Here is an 18,206-nt window from a genome sequence, read left to right as displayed (position 1 = left end):
CAAAAGAAACTGATAAATGTTGCACTCGTAGGCATTCACAAAGGCAAAAAAAGGGAATTTTAAAAATTCTTATCTAAGTAAGACATTGATAAATGTCCCCCCGTAGTTTCCATGTATCTATAGTTCAATTATACATATAAAATGCATAGGCACTGTTTTACACTAGCGTCATGGTTCCGTTCTATCAGGTTTCAATCACCTCTGGTGAACAGTGTTTTCTGCTGCTTTATTCTTCATGTACTTAAAGGGGTACTCCGGTGGAAAACTTTTTTTTTTTTTTACTCAACTGGTGCCAGAAAGTCAATAGAAGTAATTTATAAATCTGTTTAACTTTCTGGCACCAGTTGATTTAGAAATAATTTTTTTCCCCCCGGAGTACCCCTTTTAAGTCAATGGGATCTATTAAAAAAAACATAGTGTCCAGGGCACCAGTGTGAACAGAGCCAGAAATAACTTCTTCCAATATACACTACTAGTCAATGGGTTAAAGGAGTACTAAAGCCATAAAACACTCATCCCCAGGATAGGGTATAAGTGTCTGATTGCGGGGGGGGGGGGGGGGTCCAACCACTGGGACAACCCCCCCAGGCGATTTTCTGTTCGGGGCACCCTCCATATATCTCTATGGGAGAGGCGGAGCTGCAGCGTTCATGCATCCTCACCTCTCCCATAGAGCTGAATGGAGGGGGGTGAGTGTCTGTCGACCTCAGTGAGGTTAATAACACGAGCATTGGCCGCGCAGAGCTGCGGCAGTGCCAGGTCCCTGTATGGGAGATCGCAGGGGGTCCCAGTGGTCAGACCCCCCCCCGGCAATCAGACACTTATCCCCAATTGGCAGGATAGGGGATAAGTGTTCTTTAGCTGCAATACTCCTTTAAGGCATTGGCAGTGGCTGAATTCAACAGCAATGATGAAGTAATGTGTGCTCACATTTAACTTTATTTCCTCCTATAGACATGTATTCTCAATGTGTTATGGGTAAGTTGAGATCCCCAAATGTTGATCATTGGGTCTGCAATTTCCGAGTGAAAATGGGTAATCGATGGATAGCAATATTGACTGGGTCCATGGGAATCCTCTTAATTATTTAGTCAATTTTTGGAGATCAGCCGTGACCCCTTACAGCAGCATTTCCCAACCGGGGTGCATCCAGCTGTTGCAGAACTAAAACTCCCAGCATGTCCGGACAGCCAAAGGCTGTCCGGGCATGCTAGAAGTTGTAGTTTTGCAACAGCTGGAGGCGTCCTGGTTGGAAAACACTGCACTACAGGTAAATTACTCCTGCCTGTACAGGTTTCAGGCATCTGTTACAACCCCCAACACACATACTTTGCAAACCCTTACGTACTAACAAGCCTGAAATCACATATACAAGTAAGAACATTGGAGCGTCCTAAAGGGAAAAAACTTCACAACATTAATATCTGTGGGCAGCCTTACCCTTAGGACATCATTTTTATAGATAAATGTCAGTTTACGGAAAGAACCCCCCCAGGCACAAAGCTGGATGAGCAACATAATATCTGCTAGGAATAGTCATGATGGTAAAAAAATAAATAAAATTTATGTAGTTTCATTGACATTACATTAGCAGCAATGAGCAAATTGCTGGGAGTTGTAGTTTTGCAACAGCGGGAGACACACTGTTTGAAAAACACTGTTCGAGGTTTTGATCGGTGGGTATCTAGGTGCTGAGACCCCCGCTGATCAAAAGTTCTGGAATAGTTGTAGTTGTAGTTGGAATAGAATACAGTGACCCCCGACCTACGATGGCCCCGACATACAATCATTTCAACATACCATGGCCTCTGAGGCCATCGCATGTTGAAGGCAGCATCAAAATACGATGCTTTTGTATGTCGGGGCCATCGCATAAACGGCTATCCCGCAGCGCAGACTGCTTCAGCTGCCACCGGATAGCCGTTTACGGTGCCCCGTGTGGTTCGCTGACTATCACTTACCTGTCCTCAGGGCTCCGGCGCTTCCTCTTCGGGATCCTCTGCATCGTCGGCGCTCTCCATTGTCATCACGTCGCTGCGCACGCCGTCCCGTCATCCAGTAGGAGCGGCATGCGTAGCGAGGTAATGGCGGCGATGGATAGCGAGGATGCCGGGGGAGCAGAGGCCTTGCCAGAGCGTTGGGGACACCCTGGGGACGCGGCGACAGCGATGGAGGGCGACATCAGGGCAGCGGTGACGAGCGGTAACCTCCAATACCAGTGGTCTTCAACCTGCGGACCTCCAGATGTTGCAAAACTACAACTCCCAGCATGCCCGGACAGCCGTTGGCATGGATCCCTCAACATACAATGGTTTCAACAAACGATGGTTCATTTGGAACGGATTACCATCGTATGTTGAGGGTCCACTGTAGTTGTAGTTCCACTTTAATAAAGGGTTTCGGCACAATGTCTTTTCTCCAGTGTCTATATTGTCACCCGTTTGCCGTACCATGATGACAAGAACGATTTACCTAAGATACCTGATCTCTCGCTTATTCTACCCTGACTAACTCTTCTCTCGTTTGCAGGTGCGTGATCTGTATGATGGACTTTGTGTATGGCGACCCCATACGATTCCTACCCTGCATGCACATTTACCACATGGACTGTATAGACGACTGGCTAATGCGTTCCTTCACTTGCCCTTCCTGCATGGAGCCGGTCGACGCAGCACTGCTTTCCTCTTACGAGACTAACTGAGCCTCTCTCCTGGACGTCGCAAACAGGACAAGGCTGCTGACGGGGGGGGGGGGGGGGTTCAGCCCGTCTGAGCCCCAAGATCCAATAGAAGAATGCACACAGGCCCTAGAACCCACATATCTGCTGGAAAACTAGAGCAAACACCGAATATCCTATATCGGAAAGAATCTTCTTTTACCGCAGACTTTGCCACAAGATCCAAGCAAGCAGCTCCCGTTCTACCGAAAATGATCAATTCCTCTTGGATCTTAACACGTGCTCAAGTAATGATGTCCTGTCTCTTTAAGTGTTCCTATCCTTGGATACAAGGCCTAACTAGTAAGGTGTATGCTGATCCTAATTTTTTTTCCGGCCTTTACTTTCCACAAATATTCGGCACTTTCCACCCTTTCCCCTCCCCTGTAATAACCGGTTATGTTGTTCCAAGTGAGTTTGTGAAGGTTTGTGTCTGTCCGTGTATGGGGGGGTGAAACCTTGTTCTGGACATAAACTCAATTATCAGGCCCGGAACGGGCGCGATCCACCCAGAACTGTCGGCTTATCGTTTTCCGATGTGGACGTTCACGAGAGGAGCTGCTCTTTTGCCCAAGTTTCGTCCGAACTTCTTGCTTAAATCATTGTAGATACATACTCTTCACCTTCATGCTATATCTTTCAACATATAGTGATGGGCCAGGGTGGGGAAGAAGACCTCAATGCAGGCAAACTGTGGCCCTAGGGGGGTCCAGGGCACTGCCGTGCCAAATCGGTTTGACGAATTGTTGACTGGCGGACAAAGAACTGGCAACTCGACTAGTTTTAAACCTTTTGGCTCCCAGAAACGTCCGCGCCGGGCTTCTGGCTCCTCCTCGAGCGGAGGAAATATTTTGCACCTTTTATTATTATATTATTATTATTATAATTATTATATTATTATTTTTCTTTCCATTGGAAATGGAATTTCCTTGGCCTTAGGTCTCTGTAAAGTGAAGTCTGATATTGCAGGACAGGCTCCTCCCACCTGTGCGGCGCTGCAGTTCTTCGTGTTGCAGAGGTTGAATCAGACGGCGCTCGATCCATTACCGGGTGCATTAACACACACGGGATCAGATTTTACCAGGCAATTCTTATGTATTTTTGACGGGTTTGTAAAATCAACTGCTGATCCCCAATTGCAGATGCGGTGGGTGTATATACACCTAACCGAACATTGACTGACTGATTATTTTTTTTTCTTCTTTTTCAGTTTTAATTATTTTTTTATTTTTTTTCCACCATGTAGGACACAAGTCGCATATTCCTGTTCTGTTTTGTGTTTATTAACCCCTTTCCCTTCAGAGGGGACCCAGCCCCGCACGCTGACCTGGGCAGTCGCTGGCTCTGGAGGGATTAACCTTCATTTGTGTTAAATTTATGTTCATGATATCACTACAGTGTATGTTATTTTCTTTCTTTTTCTTTTCTTTTTCTTTTGTTTAAAAATCAAAGTGTATTTTCATCAGCCTTTCAATGTGGTGTTGCTAGCTCAGCATCAGATTAAAGCTGTGTATTCCGAAGGCCTAAAACCCTGACTTGGCTCTGCTTCAAAAACGCCTAATACCCAGCACTGAATAGTCCCTGTTCTCAGCATTTCGGCTCCCAAATCTGCAACTCGTGCTGATGCGTCTGTTACAGTACAGTCCTGTCCGGTCAATGAGATGCCTTGTTTATATGTGACATTTTTTACAGTGCGCTGAGGTCATCCTGCATTCTAGCTGCCTGGTGGGCTCCGCAGCTGTCAGAACTATAAACTGTGGCTGGATCACTTAGTATAATATATCACCAGTAGGACTGATGGTTTATTGTTCCATACAGGAGAATAAAACCTATAAACAGCTCTCGTGTAGCAAGGTTTATCTTTATATCCTTACGATCAATGGTGCCTGACAGATTGCGCCTTTCCCTGATTTAAAACGGTACTCCGGCCCAAAGACATCTTATCCCCTATCCAAAAGATAGGGGATAAGATGTCTGACCGTGGGGGTCCTGCCACTGGGGACCCCCGCAATCTTGCATTTGGCACTCACCTCTTTGAGCTGCATGCCACGCTGCCAGCTCACAAACTGCCGATGCCGACCACAGGGCCGGAGTATCGTGACGTCATGACTCTGCCCCCATGTGACATCACGCCCCGCCCCCGCTATGCAAGTCTATGGGAGGGGGCGTGACTGCCGTCATGATACTACGGTCCTGTGGTCGGCACCTGGCGGTTTGTGAGCTTGCAGCACGGCATGCAGCTCAAAGAAGTTGGGGCTGAATGCAAGATTGTGGGGGGTCCCCAGTATCCTTTTGGATAGGGGATAAGATGTCTTAGGGCCGGAGTACCCTTTTAATTCCAATGTCTGGAATGATTTTTGCTTATACGTGTTTGGCAGACATCTTCTCAATTACAAACTGGCGATAATTGTGGACCCGCCACATTTGGAGGATGGCTACCCAGCTTTATTACTTCTCGGCAAACACACAAATCACACATGACACAAAGCTATGTGAAGACGGCAATGCTGGACAAACTCCACTTGGACATTGGAAAATGAAGTAAAAATAAAAAAAAGGCTCTTTAATGTAGTTATAACTGCCTGACACAGAAAAGTGTGTCCTTTTGAAACTCGTTGTTTCACATTTTAACACATCTTAACATTTAGGAACTTTTTGTGTTTTCACTTAAAGGGATACTCCCCTGCAAAACATTTTTATTTTTTATTATTATAATTTTTTTTAAATCAAGTGGTGCCTGAAAGTTAAACAGATTTGTAAATTACTTCTATTTAAAAATCTTAATCCTTCCAGTACTTATAAGCTGCTGTATGCTCTACAGGAAGTTCTTTTCTTTTCGAATTTCCCTTTCTGTCTGACCACAGTGCTCTCCGTTGACACCTCTGTCCATGTCAAGAACTGCCCAGAGCAGGAGAGGTTTTCTAAGGGGATTTTCTCCTACTCTGGACATTTCCTAAAACGGACAGAGGTGTCAGCAGAGAGCACTGTGGTCAGACAAAAAGGAAATTGAAAAAGAAAAGAACTTTGTGTGGAGCATACAGCAGCTAATAAGTACTGGAAGGATTAACATTTTTAAATAGAAGTAATTTACAAATCTTTTTAACTTTCTGGCGCCAAATTGTCAGCTTAGACCAGGTACTCTTATACCAGATGCTATAGGGGAGTGAGAGAGTAGAGTATAATAGGCTTTTTTTTATTTTAATACATATTCTTTTAAAGCGGTTTCTATTTTTACATTATTATGGGGGCAGCCATCTAGCATGAGTTTTCTTCACAGCATTTAGAGGGATGCTTTTCAGCAGCCCCATGGTCATATAAGACCATATATATTGGAGGGGAGCTCATTGACTTCTATGGGATAGTGTTCTAGACATGCTGTGTGACCTGTGCAGGGAGGAGGGGAGTTGTGATAATCACCTATCTTAAATGGCCCAAACCTATGTTATCTAGACAGTGGTGTCGCAATTTATTGTAATCCTGTGAAAGTCTATGTAGTCTGTAAAACTGATGAAGTTTAATCTTCAGAACAGGAAGTGTTAGCCTTAAAGGGGTACTCCGCTGCTCAGCATTTGGAACAAAATGTTCCGAATACTTAGAGCTGGAGCCGGGAGCTCGTGACATCAGCGCCCTGCCCCCTCAATGCAAGTCTATGGGAGGGGGCGTGACAGTTGCTGAGCAGCGGAGTACCCCTTTAATATGTTTTAATACATCATTTTCTGATGACCTATTCTCTTTGAGGTTTAGTCAAGAAGACAACCTCTGTCAATGCGTATATAAGCCTCATAGAGGATTCCCTTCTTTGAGACAAAATGGGAAGTCTGTTTTCTAAGGGGTGCCTGTACGGGGCCCCAGCTCTGCTAGTGAGTTTTGTACCCAGCATGCCAGCTGGTCGAAACACACCCCCTCCATCCATGGTCGAAACACACCCCCTCCATCGATGGTCGAAACGCACCCCCTCCCTCCATCTCTATGGGAAAGGCAGAAACTCAATGGCCCTCACTTACTATTGCAAACCCAACATGTTTCGATGGGTTGTGCGCCAGATTCTGGTGCATTACACCAGAACTTGCGCTATAATTGAAAAAAACACGACTAAGGGTACGTTCAGACGAGCGGATTTTTGCAGCGGATTTCACTGCGTATCCGCCGCTGAAGGACCTCTGTATTCTGCCTTTACATGTGCCTGCTCGGAGCGGCAATACGCCGCTACGTGCAGGCACGCTGAAACTGTGCGAGTCGCCGCGCATGCACGGTGTACTCACACACATCCCGGCCGCTTCCCCTGCTCAATGAGCTAGGCCGAGAGCTGCCGCGATGTGCAGTATACTGCGCATGCGCGCGTCACAGGGTGTCTGCTCGTATCGGCGTATTGCGGCTACGAGCAGGCACATGTAAAGGCAGAATTCAGAGCTCCTTCAGCGGCGGTTCCGCAGCCTAAAATAGGCTGTAAATCCGCTCATCTGAACGTACCCTAACTCAATATTTTACTAAGAGAACCCAAAAAGGGGCGTGGCCATCGGGGAAAGGGCGTGGTCACCGAAATGGGGCGTGTTCCTGACATTTTCACAAAAACACAACATATTTACTAAGGTTTCCACAGAAAATGTGGTGGATTTGAGCTGAGGAAAACCCGACAGATTAGAGCGGGTGTAAAAAAAAAAGAAAAAAAGAAAAATGTAGGGAAACCTTAGTAAATACCGTGGGGGGGGGGGGGGGGAGAATGGAGGGAATTAAAACCCATAAAGAAAACTACACAACACTCTTAGTACATCAGGGCCAATGAGTGCAAAATGTCATTTCCTTGAGCAGAGCAGGGGCCCTGCAGTATAGGGGATAAATGTGTGATCGCGGGGGGGTCTGACTGCTGAGAACCCCCACAATCATTTATCTCCTATACTGCAGATGGGGGGCGGGGATACAGTTCTTACCCCTTGACGTCTTCTCTGGGCTTTTTTTTTGTTTGTTTTTTAGCCTATATTGTGTACAATCCCATGAATAGGTTTCTAGTGCCACCTGTTTGATACCAGCACAGCTGCATCCATGTGTTTTATTACTATACCCTGGTGATCACACAACCAAATTACTGTGCATATTTTTTGTTAAAGAATGTCAATCTTGGGTCAGCTGACTTCCTGTGAACTACAAGATGACATTATCAGCTACCACATTCCCCTCCCCTCCTAGATCTATATACTGCTGCTACCTCTGTCTGAGTTCACCTAAGTGAGCGCCTGCACTAATAGCTGAAATAGATGACCAGCTGCAGTGATCAAATGTTACACACTCAGCCAGAGACTTTACAGGAAATGTAGGCGGCTACATGACAGAATCACTTCAGTGTGGAATTGCAAACCTACATTGAGCCAGTCTCATACCTGCTACAACAGGTAAGCATAAGGGGTACACAAGAACCTGTGCATTCTCAAATAATAGCCTATGTTCCACTATCTAATAAAAAAAAAATTATTAGCAGCAGTGGCTACCAATAAATAGTATCACTCTTGAGGACCCAACATGCTTGTGCATCACACAGATGATCCAATGATTTTGCTGTATACTGTATCATTATGCTTTTGTGGTGGTACTGCAGGAGAATTTAAAGGGGTCCCCCCCCCCCAGACGACACATCCCCTATCCAAAGGATAGGGGATAAGATGTCTGATCGCGGGGGTCACGCTGCTTTGGATCCCTGCAATCTCCGTGCTGCACCCGGCATTCATTCAGTGTTGGGTTCAGCCCTGGATGCTCGTGATGTCATGGTCCCGCACCGCTCATGACTAGAGATGAGCGAACTTACAGTAAATTCGATTCGTCACGAACTTCTCGGCTCGGCAGTTGATGATTTTTTTCTGCATAAATTAGTTTAGCTTTCCGGTGCTCCGGTGGGCTGGAAAAGGTGGATACAGTCCTAGGAGACGCTTTCCTAGGAATGTATCCACCTTTTCCAGCCCACCGGAGCACCGGAAAGCTGAACTAATTTACGCAGGATAAGTCATCAACTGCCGAGCCGAGAAGTTCTTGACGAATAGATTTTACTGTAAGTTCGCTCATCTCTACTCATGACGTCACAGCCATGCTCCCTCAATGCAAGTCTATGGGAGGGGGCGTGACTACGTCACGCCCCCTCCCATAGACTTACATTGAAGGGGCGTGGCCGTGACCCCCGAGAGGGGCGTGGCCGTGACGTCACGAGCCTCCTGCGCTGAACCCGACATTCTAAACGAACGGGACCCCTGCGATTAGGTATCTTATCCCCTATCCTTTTTGGATAGAGGATAAGATGTCTAGGGGCAGAGTACTTCTTAAACAAAAAAAGGATAGTAAAACGACGACCAGGCCTTTTATTTTCTCTATACACAGGATCAGTGTCCTGAATATTTTGGAGTTTGTTGAAATCGAATAGAAATCCTTTGGTAAGGATTATATACACAGTGGGGGACATTTATGATGTGTTTCCCACCCTAGGCTTATAGTCAAGTCAATAACTTTTCCTAGGTTTTTGGGGTGAAATTAGGGGCCTCGGCTTATATTCAGAACGGCTAATACTCGAGTATATACGGTAAATCCTTTTATAAATGTCCCCCAGTGTCGTCATATCTGATGAAAGTGAAAGTTGTGGGTGTTTTTCTGAAGGAAGTGACTAATACAGGTACTACTACTACTACTACTTCATCGTCTCCATAAGGGGAGAGGGGTGTTCTTTGAAAAATTTTAGTCAATGAAAACTTTTGTTGCAATATTTCTTACAGGAACATGTACGACCATTCAGCCTTAAATTCTACTGTCCGCGCAGTATGAGTTCCAGAAGTTTTTCCAAAATAGAAGGTTACCGTGTAATTAAAGTCTAGGGTTGGATTCTCTATTTTCAGACATTCTCCTGCTCAAAAACAATAACTGTATTAAAGAGAACTTGTCTAGTTGCCTCACGTTATTCCACCTAGAAATGTATAAATTAGGCTAGGACTACACAACAACGGTCAGGCTGCTATTAGCAGCCGGGGACCAACGGGAAATGGTGGACAGCTTTACATTAATGCCTGCCATTAACACTTTAGATGCCATGATCAATATTAATCAGGCATCTAAAGCGTTCCTCAGGCTATGCGAGATTCATTGGACCACCTGTAACGCTATCATAGGGGTCCGATGAGTCAAGAGGTCGTCCAGAAGTCTCCTCACCTGCCTCTAGCTGCTCTGAGAGTATACGAGTATTTATTAAAATAGAAATGTCTGTATACAGACATAATTGAGTCATTATGTCTTTCTTGGGAAAAAGGTTTAAAGGGGTACAACCTCAACTGGTGCCAAAAAGTTAAACAGATTTGTAAATTACTTCTATTTAAAAATCTTAACCCTTCCAGTACTTATCAGCTGCTGTATACTACAGAGGAAGTTCTTTTCTTTTTGAATTTTCTTTCTGTCTGACCACAGTGCTCTCTGCTGACATCTCTGTCCATGTCAGGAACTGTCCAGAGTGGAAGCAAATCCACATAGCAAACCTGTCCTGCTCTGGACAGTTCCGGACATGGACAGTCCAACCTCCCTGAAAGAGTCCAGCACCCCGCCATTGATAGACTTGTTAAAGGAACCCACCAAAAATGCGATCGATGGCAAATAGAAATACAATGAGGACCAAGAGGAAGCCTCCTCTACCAAGCCCAGGATGTATATTGGTATATTGTGGTGTGAGGAACATGAGTGACTCTCTAAGCTATTAGTTTTGTCTATTCATTCACCATCAGCTGTTCACTTAAATATAACTTAATCCCGTAGAATCCGGACTTCACGATTCATCAGGACGGGCGAAGACAGACGTGGGGGAGGGGATTTCATGAAAGAAGATCACAGCAACTTGACTTTCATGTGAATAAATATACAGTGGTCCCTCAAGTTACAATATTAATTGGTTCTGGGACGACCATTGTATGTAGAAACTAGAACTCTATGGAAACCTGGTAATTGGTTCTGAAGCCTCAAAATGTCATCAAAAAATAGGAAAATGTGAGGATTAAATAGAAATAAGTAAATAACTAATAATAGATAAAGCAAATCCTTATATATAAAAGTAAGAAAGATCTGCTGGGAGCTGTAATCACTGTCTATGTCAGTGTTTCCCATCCAGGGTGCCTCCAGTTGTTGCAAAACTACAACTCCCAGCATGCCTGGACAGCCAAAGGCTGTCCATGCATGCTGGGAGTTGTAGTTTCGCAACAGCTGGAGGCACCCTGGTTGGGAAAGACTGGTCTGTATAGAGGACAGGAGCTTCTTCAGGGTCCTGTACAGTACACACAAAATGTAGCCGCCCTTACCTGTGTCCAAAGCAGCAGCTAACCATGGCTAACCAGCTAATCGAGTAATACATGTAGTACCTCCCTGTATTGAAGGGAGGCGCTACCAGACAGTCAGTGCATGCACTTCAGTAGTACAGGTGTAAATGTCAGATCTTCCAGCCATTGACACGTTTTGCAGATCTGGACTGTCTGTAGTTTCAAGTTACAATGATCCAGAAAAGACCAATGTATGTTGAAACCATTGTACGTTGAGGCCATTATAAGTTGAGGGATCACTGTATTTAACGTTTTCAGCTAAAGGCGTATGGTGCCCTTCATAAATAGACAGTGCTGAGAAAAAATATTTTTCAGATTTCAAAGGGTTTTTTTTTTTGCACATTTGTCACAAGTAAATGTTTCGAGTCATGAAGCAAACTTTAAAGGAATATTTTGGCCTTAGACATCTTATCCTCAATCCAAAGGATGTCTGATGGCGCCTCTGCGATCAGACATCCTTTGAATAGAGGACAGCCAACGGTTGTCATCTATCCAAGACGTCCATAGACATGAATGGAGGGGGCGTGGTTGTGGCATCCCGTCTGGGGGGCAGCGCCCAGCACAGAATACCAGGGCTTCATCTCCATGCAGCCCTGGTATTCTGTGCCGGGCGCTGCCCCCGAGACGTGATGTCACAACAACGCCCCCTCCATGTCTATGGACGTCTTGGTCTCAGAAGCAGCGCCCGACACAGAATGCTGGGGACTGCACGGAGATTGTGGGGGTCCTTGCGGCAGGACCCTTGCAATCAGACATCTCCCCTATCCGAAGGCTGGAATACCCATTAAGGGTGCATTCCCACCTGGCATATTTTGCTACGTATTTGCTGCTGCATATTTTATTTCCCATTGAAGTCAATGGGTAGGAAAATACGCAGTAAATACGTAGCAAAATATGCCAGGTGGGAATGCACCCTAAAGGTAGGTTCACACGTACGGGATCCTGCGCAGATTTGATGCGCAGGATTTGTAGCTGCCGATTAGAAGCTGCTGTGCTCAATCATTTAGTTTACATTGAAATCTGCAGCAGAAAATCCTGTGCATCAAATCTGCTCATGTGTGAATGTACCCTTAGGGTGCGTTCCCACAGGGCGTATACGCAGCGTATTTGACGCTGCGCAAAATGTATGGCAGCAGCGGGAAATACGCTGCGTATCCCTTGCTCACTATACACACAGGGCTTTCCGGCGACAGCCCTATGTGTGTAGTGAGTTTTGGAGGCGGGGCCGCGCGTCACAGATACGCCGGCACACGGCCCCGCCTCCAAAACTCACTACACACATAGGGCTGCCGCCGGAAAGCCCTGTGTGTATAGTGAGCAAGGGATACGCAGCGTATTTCCCGCTGCTGCCATACATTTTGCGCAGCGTCAAATACGCTGCGTATACGCCCTGTGGGAACGCACCCTCAATATTACAGGAAGATTACCCCGATGCCACAGCATCTCAGTTGGATTCAAGTCAAGACTTTGATTAGGCCACTCTTATATTGAGTTTTTTTTTTTAGCTATTCAGAGCTGGACTTGCTTGTGTGTTTTGGATCACTGTCCTGCTACAGAGCCCAAGTGCGCTCCAGCAGACATTTTTTTTAAAGGGGTACTCCAGTGGAAAACTTTTTATTTATTTATTTTTTTAAATGAACTGGTGTCAGAAAGTTAAACAGATTTGTAATTCACTTCTAAAATCTTAATCCTTCTAGTACTTATTAGCTGCGGAATACTACAGAGGAAATTATTTTATTTTTGGAACACAGAGCTCTCTGCTGACATCACGAGCACAGTACTCTCTGCTGACACCTCTGTCCATTTTAGGAACTGTCCAGAGTAGAAGAAAATCCCCATGGAAAACATATGCTGCTCTGGAATTCTGCCTCAAATTAAAGCCCATAGACTTCTATGGGATTCCGCACTCCCATTCACACTTCTGAGTTTCAGCTTGCGGTAAAGTCTATTGGCTTTAATTTGAGGCGGAATTTCACAAGCGGAAATTCTGCAGTGTGAATAGACCCTTAGGCTGGGTTCACACTGCGGAATCTCCGGGCAGAATTTGTGCCGGAGATCGAGCCGGCAGCACTAGGACCGCGTGGACTGCATTGCCGTCCCCATAGATGACAATGCATTTCTGAGCAGATCTCCCATAAGATCCAGAGAGAAATGCATTGGCGTCTATGGGGACGGCAATGCAGTCCGTGCGGTTCTAGTGCCGCTGGCTCGATCTCTGGCAGAAATTTTGCCCAGAGATTCCACAGTGTGAACCCAGCCTTACTCTGCTCTCATCTGTTGTATTGCAATCGCGGCAAGGTATGTTGCGGTTTTGAGATGTTTTGGTCTTCACTTTGTCAGACAGGTTCTATTTAGGCTTAAAGGGGTACTCCGGTGGAAAACTTTTTTTTTTTTTTTTTTTAAATCAACTGGTGCCAGAAAGTGAAACAGATTTGTAAATTACTTCTATTAAAAAATCTTAATCCTTCCAGTACTTATTAGCTGCTGAATATTACAGAGGAAATTCTTTTCTTTTTGGAACACAGAGCTCTCTGCTGACATCACAAGCACAGTGCTCTCTGCTGACATCTCTGTCCATTTTAAGAACTGTCCAGAGTAGGAGAAAATCCTCATAGCAAATATATGCTGCTCTGGACAGTTCCTAAAATGGACAGAGATGTCAGCAGAGAACACTGTGCTTGTGATGTCAGCAGAGAGCCCTGTGTTCCAAAAAGAAAATAATTTCCTATGTAGTTTTTCAGCAGCTAATAAGTACTGGAAGGATTAAGATTTGTTAATAGAAGTAATTTACAAATCTGTTTAACTTTCTGGCACCAGTTGATTTAAAAAAAAAAAAAAAAAGTACCCCTTTAAGGGAGCTCCATCGCGCAACCCATTTAAAGGATGGGAGTAGAGTGGGAAAAAAAATGGGGGGGGGGGTTGGGGAATGGGGGAAAAAAATACTACATGTGCAATTTTTTTATCTCTCCATTCAACTCCTGTAAAAATATCAGACACCCGACAAAACCCATTCAAATGAATGGGATCTGTTGGAACTAAGTGGGACTCGACGGTGTCTGTTGTGTCCTAAATGGGACTGAGCCCAATACTTTTTCGCAGCAATGGTTTATATTGTAGTACACAGTATATAGTGGCGCAGTTTTTCTTGGCATCGGTTTAGTAAGAATGACACAAAATCACAGGACACTTATCTGCTATAATTAAAAGGACAATTTATTCTGAACAATCAATAGAAAAATACAGAATACTTTCTCATTAGGAAATATTAGATTCAATATAAACTTTGGAAAAAAAATTGAAAAAAAAAAAAAAACTTGTCAAAGTTTCTGCAATATTTTTGGCAACAGTTTCCTAAATCCAATGAGGAACAGGATCAAATTCACGTTTAACATTTCGCCAAGGTAAATGTGAAATGTGTATCAGCAAATTGATATCTCAGGACACAGGGGGAGATTTATCAAAAAACTGTACAGAGGATAAAATTGCCCAGTTGCCCATAGCAACCAATCAGATTGTTACTTTCATTTTGCAGAGGCCTTGTTAAAAATGAAAGAAGCCATCTGATTGGTTGCTATGGGCAACTCAGCAACTTTTCCTCCACATTATGGGATATTTATCAATACCTGTGCAAAGGAAAGTTTGCCCTGTTGCCCATAGCAACCAATCAGATTGCTTCTTTCATTTTTCAAAGGCCTTGTTAAAAATGAAAGAAGCAATCTGATTGGTTGCTATGGGCAACTGCACCACTCCTCCTCTACACTGGTTTTGATGAATCTCCCCCATTATCTCCACCATTGGACTTCTTAAAGGGAACCTGTCATCACTATAATGCAGTATTCTCTCCACCCCTCCGAACCAAACAGGGAGAGATCTATCAATCATGGCTGGAGGGGTGGAGACAAGCCTCTGGGGACCGCCCCAATGACTCCTGGCTTAGATAACATGAAAGTGACAACAGGCTCCATTTGAACCCAATAACTGCACAAATCTACCTCACAGGCCCCAAGAGCCAAATATATGCCATACTTTAGGACAATGGTCTCAACATGTGGCCCTCCAGCTGTTGTGTTGCAAAAATTACAACTTACAGCTGCAGGCTGTCAGGCCATGCTGTAGTTTTGCAACAGCTGGAGGCACCCTGGTTGGCAATCACTTCATTATGAGATAACCTAACCCCTAGATATATACTCCTAGGTAAGTGTTTCCCAACCAGGGTGCCTCCAGCTGTTGTAAAACTACAACTTCCAGCATGTCCTGTCTGGGCATGCTGGGAGTTGTAGTTTTACAACAGCTGGAGGCACTCTGGTTGGGAAACACTGACCTAAGTATATTGAAATCGTGACCACCATCATAGATATATACTCCTAGGTCTGTGTTTCCCAACCAGAGTGCCTCCAGCTGTTGCAAAACTACAACTCCCAGCATGCCCGGACAGCCAAAGGCTGTCCGGGCATGCTGGGAGTTGTAGTTTTGCAACAGCTGGAGGCACCCTGGTTGGGAAACACTGACCTAGGTATATTGAAATTGTGACCACCATCATAGATATATACTCCTAGGTCCGTGTTTCCCAACCAGGGTGCCTCCAGCTGTTGTAAAACCACAACTTCCAGCATGTCCGGACAGCCAAAGGCTGTGCGGGCATGCTGGGAGTTGTAGTTTTGCAACAGCTGGAGGCGCCCTGGTTGGGAAACACTGACCTAGGTATATTAAAATTGTGACCACCATCAGGAGCACAGGATGACTACACTACTCCTCTAAGCCCGGTGCTGATCCGGCTTTTCTACTCATAATCAGAACGTTCTTCCACAGCTTTGAGCTTTATGGACAGAGGCAGAGTTCTGGCTTATGTCAGACTGTAGGATTTTTAGTCAACCGAAAGTAATTAATTTTAATGACCCATCCTTAAAGGGAACCTGTCACATTGAACATGCTGTCCAGGCTTCAGGCAGATTGATATATATATATATATATATAATTTTATCAGTATAACTTGTAATCTATTCATTTAAAATCCTGCTCATTCTGGGTTCAGGAGTCCAGTGGGTGGTCCTAATAAGTGATTGACAGTTTCCTCCTTATACCTAGATATGCAGTGCGTAAGACCGCCCACCAGACTCTAAAAGAGTACCAGTCGTATCACAGAAAAAAATAATGCTTATATTTGTTACTCACTAGGTCATGCAGATGCTTTACATGTCTTTTTTATGTGTATAGCTTTTGTATTTGGCTCACAAATCCCTCTGTTCTGCTGCTCACTCATTCTGACATCCACTGCTCAGGAAGGGGCATGTCTGGGACAAGCGATGAGCCCGCCCTTACTCACCATGCATTCACTTCCTCCCTGAGTCTGCTGTGCTGGGTCTCTTCATCCAAACACTGCAAGCTGCTCTGTGACCCCCTACTCTTTGCTTTCATGCTGCAGTCCGATAGGACAGGAGTGAGCACAGAGGAGTGCTAGTCCCACCTTTACTTCCAGGACTTTGCCCCAGCCTGTGCCTCAGCTTGGACAAAGATGATGCTGCTGTCAGACAGGATTATGTTCTGGATGGTATGGGGACCCCTAGTGGTCTTTTTTTTATTTTTTTTTTATAAGTCATGATTTTTATAAAAAAAAAAAAAAAGAGAGAACATTTTTTTTATTAAAGGGGTATTCCGCTGTTCAGCGTTTGGAACAAACAAACTGTTCCAAACGCTGGAGCCGGCGCCGGGAGCTTGTGACATCATAGCCCCGCCCCTAATGACATCACACCCCGCCCCCTCAATGCAAGTCTATGGGAGGGGGCGTGACAGCTGTCCAAACGCTGAGCAGCGGAGTACCCCTTTAAGTATATTAGAAAGGTTAATTTTTTGCCAAGATGTACAACATATAAAGAGTTATAATTCTGACAGTGCCCATATAAGCCCAAAATGAGCAGGAGAAAAATGTAAAAATTACAAGTTCTGCAGAATTTATTTTCCCATAACTATATATCAACCTGCTCAGCATCTCTTGCACTATAACATGATGCATACATCTCAGTACGTTTAATTTAACATAAATCCATGCCAACCGCTAATGCATAACCATCAGTAAGAGTAAATAGATGAAATAACCCATGAACCCTAGCAGCAAGCGATCCTCTCCACTGTCAGATAGTATGTCAAACATGGGCAGGTTTAAAGGGGTACTCCACTTGAAAACATTTTTATTTTTAAATTAACTGGTGCCAGAAAGTTAAACAGATTTGTAAATGACTTCTGTTAAAAAAATCTTAATCCTTCCAGTACTTATTAGCTGCTTTATGCTCCACAGGAAGTTCTTTTCTTTTTAAATTTCCTTTCTGCCTGACCACAGTGCTCTCTGCTGACACCTCTGTCCATTTTAGGAACTATCCAGAGTAGAAGCAAATCCCCATGGAAAACCTATCCTGCTCTTGACAGTTCCTGACATGGACAGAGGTGTCAGCAGAGAGCAGTGTGGTCAGTCAGAAAGGAAATTCAAAAAGAAAAGAACTTCCTGTGGAGCATATAACAGCAGCTGATAAGTACTGGAAGGATTAAGATTTTTTTTTTTTTATAGAAGTAATTTACAAATCTGTTTAACTTTCTGGCACCAGTTGATTTAAAAGAAAATGTTTTCCAGTGGAGTACCCCTTTAAGATGAAGCTGAAGATAGCGGGCACAACAGAAGATCCTCTGGTGGGCCAGTCTGTCCCTGAATTATCCGGCAGAAGACAAAAATCTTCACAAACATTGCTCAAAACCCAAAATCATATTGAATGCCTTAAACAGAAACATATAATGCAAACTGCATCCCTGTATATTAGTGTAGTGATAAGCTATCGCTTTATGATCCGTGGGTATCGGCCGTCTGCAACCTCCACTCTTCTGAGAATAAAGAGGATGCAGCTTTGTCTTCTTTCCTGCACAGCAGTGCTGACGGGCATCCCAACGGGGCAGGGATCTGCAGCAGAGCCCCATTCATTTGATTGGGTTTGGGGACGCAGTGCTACATCAACACTGTGTGGTCTTTATTCTCACATTTAGTAGGTCCCAGAGATTGTACCTCAGAAATCATAATGCATATCCTTTACCTAGGTCTCCACAGGATAGGATAAGTCTCTGATCTCTGATCAGCGATCAGTCGTCACATGCTCCAAGCATTCTCTATGGGAGCGCTGCCA

At 44.6% G+C, this 18,206-nt stretch overlaps 1 protein-coding gene across 1 annotated transcript in view; it reads left to right on the top strand.

Moving 5' to 3' along the window:
* The window catches only part of RNF11 (ring finger protein 11), a 47,202-nt gene extending 42,646 nt beyond the window's left edge, over nt 1-4,556 (top strand). The window contains exon 3 of the mRNA XM_056532312.1: nt 2,530-4,556. Within this exon, the coding sequence (XP_056388287.1) occupies nt 2,530-2,701 (172 nt within the window). The 3' untranslated portion in view covers nt 2,702-4,556. The remainder of the gene's footprint in view (nt 1-2,529) is intronic.
* The last annotated feature ends 13,650 nt before the right edge of the window (nt 4,557-18,206 follow it).

The sequence above is a fragment of the Hyla sarda genome, chromosome 7 (assembly GCF_029499605.1).
Source record: "Hyla sarda isolate aHylSar1 chromosome 7, aHylSar1.hap1, whole genome shotgun sequence".
In the NCBI taxonomy this organism is placed as follows: domain Eukaryota; kingdom Metazoa; phylum Chordata; class Amphibia; order Anura; family Hylidae; genus Hyla; species Hyla sarda.
The sequence above is the reverse complement of the archived record's forward strand: the minus strand, read 5'-3'. Positions and strand labels throughout refer to the sequence as shown.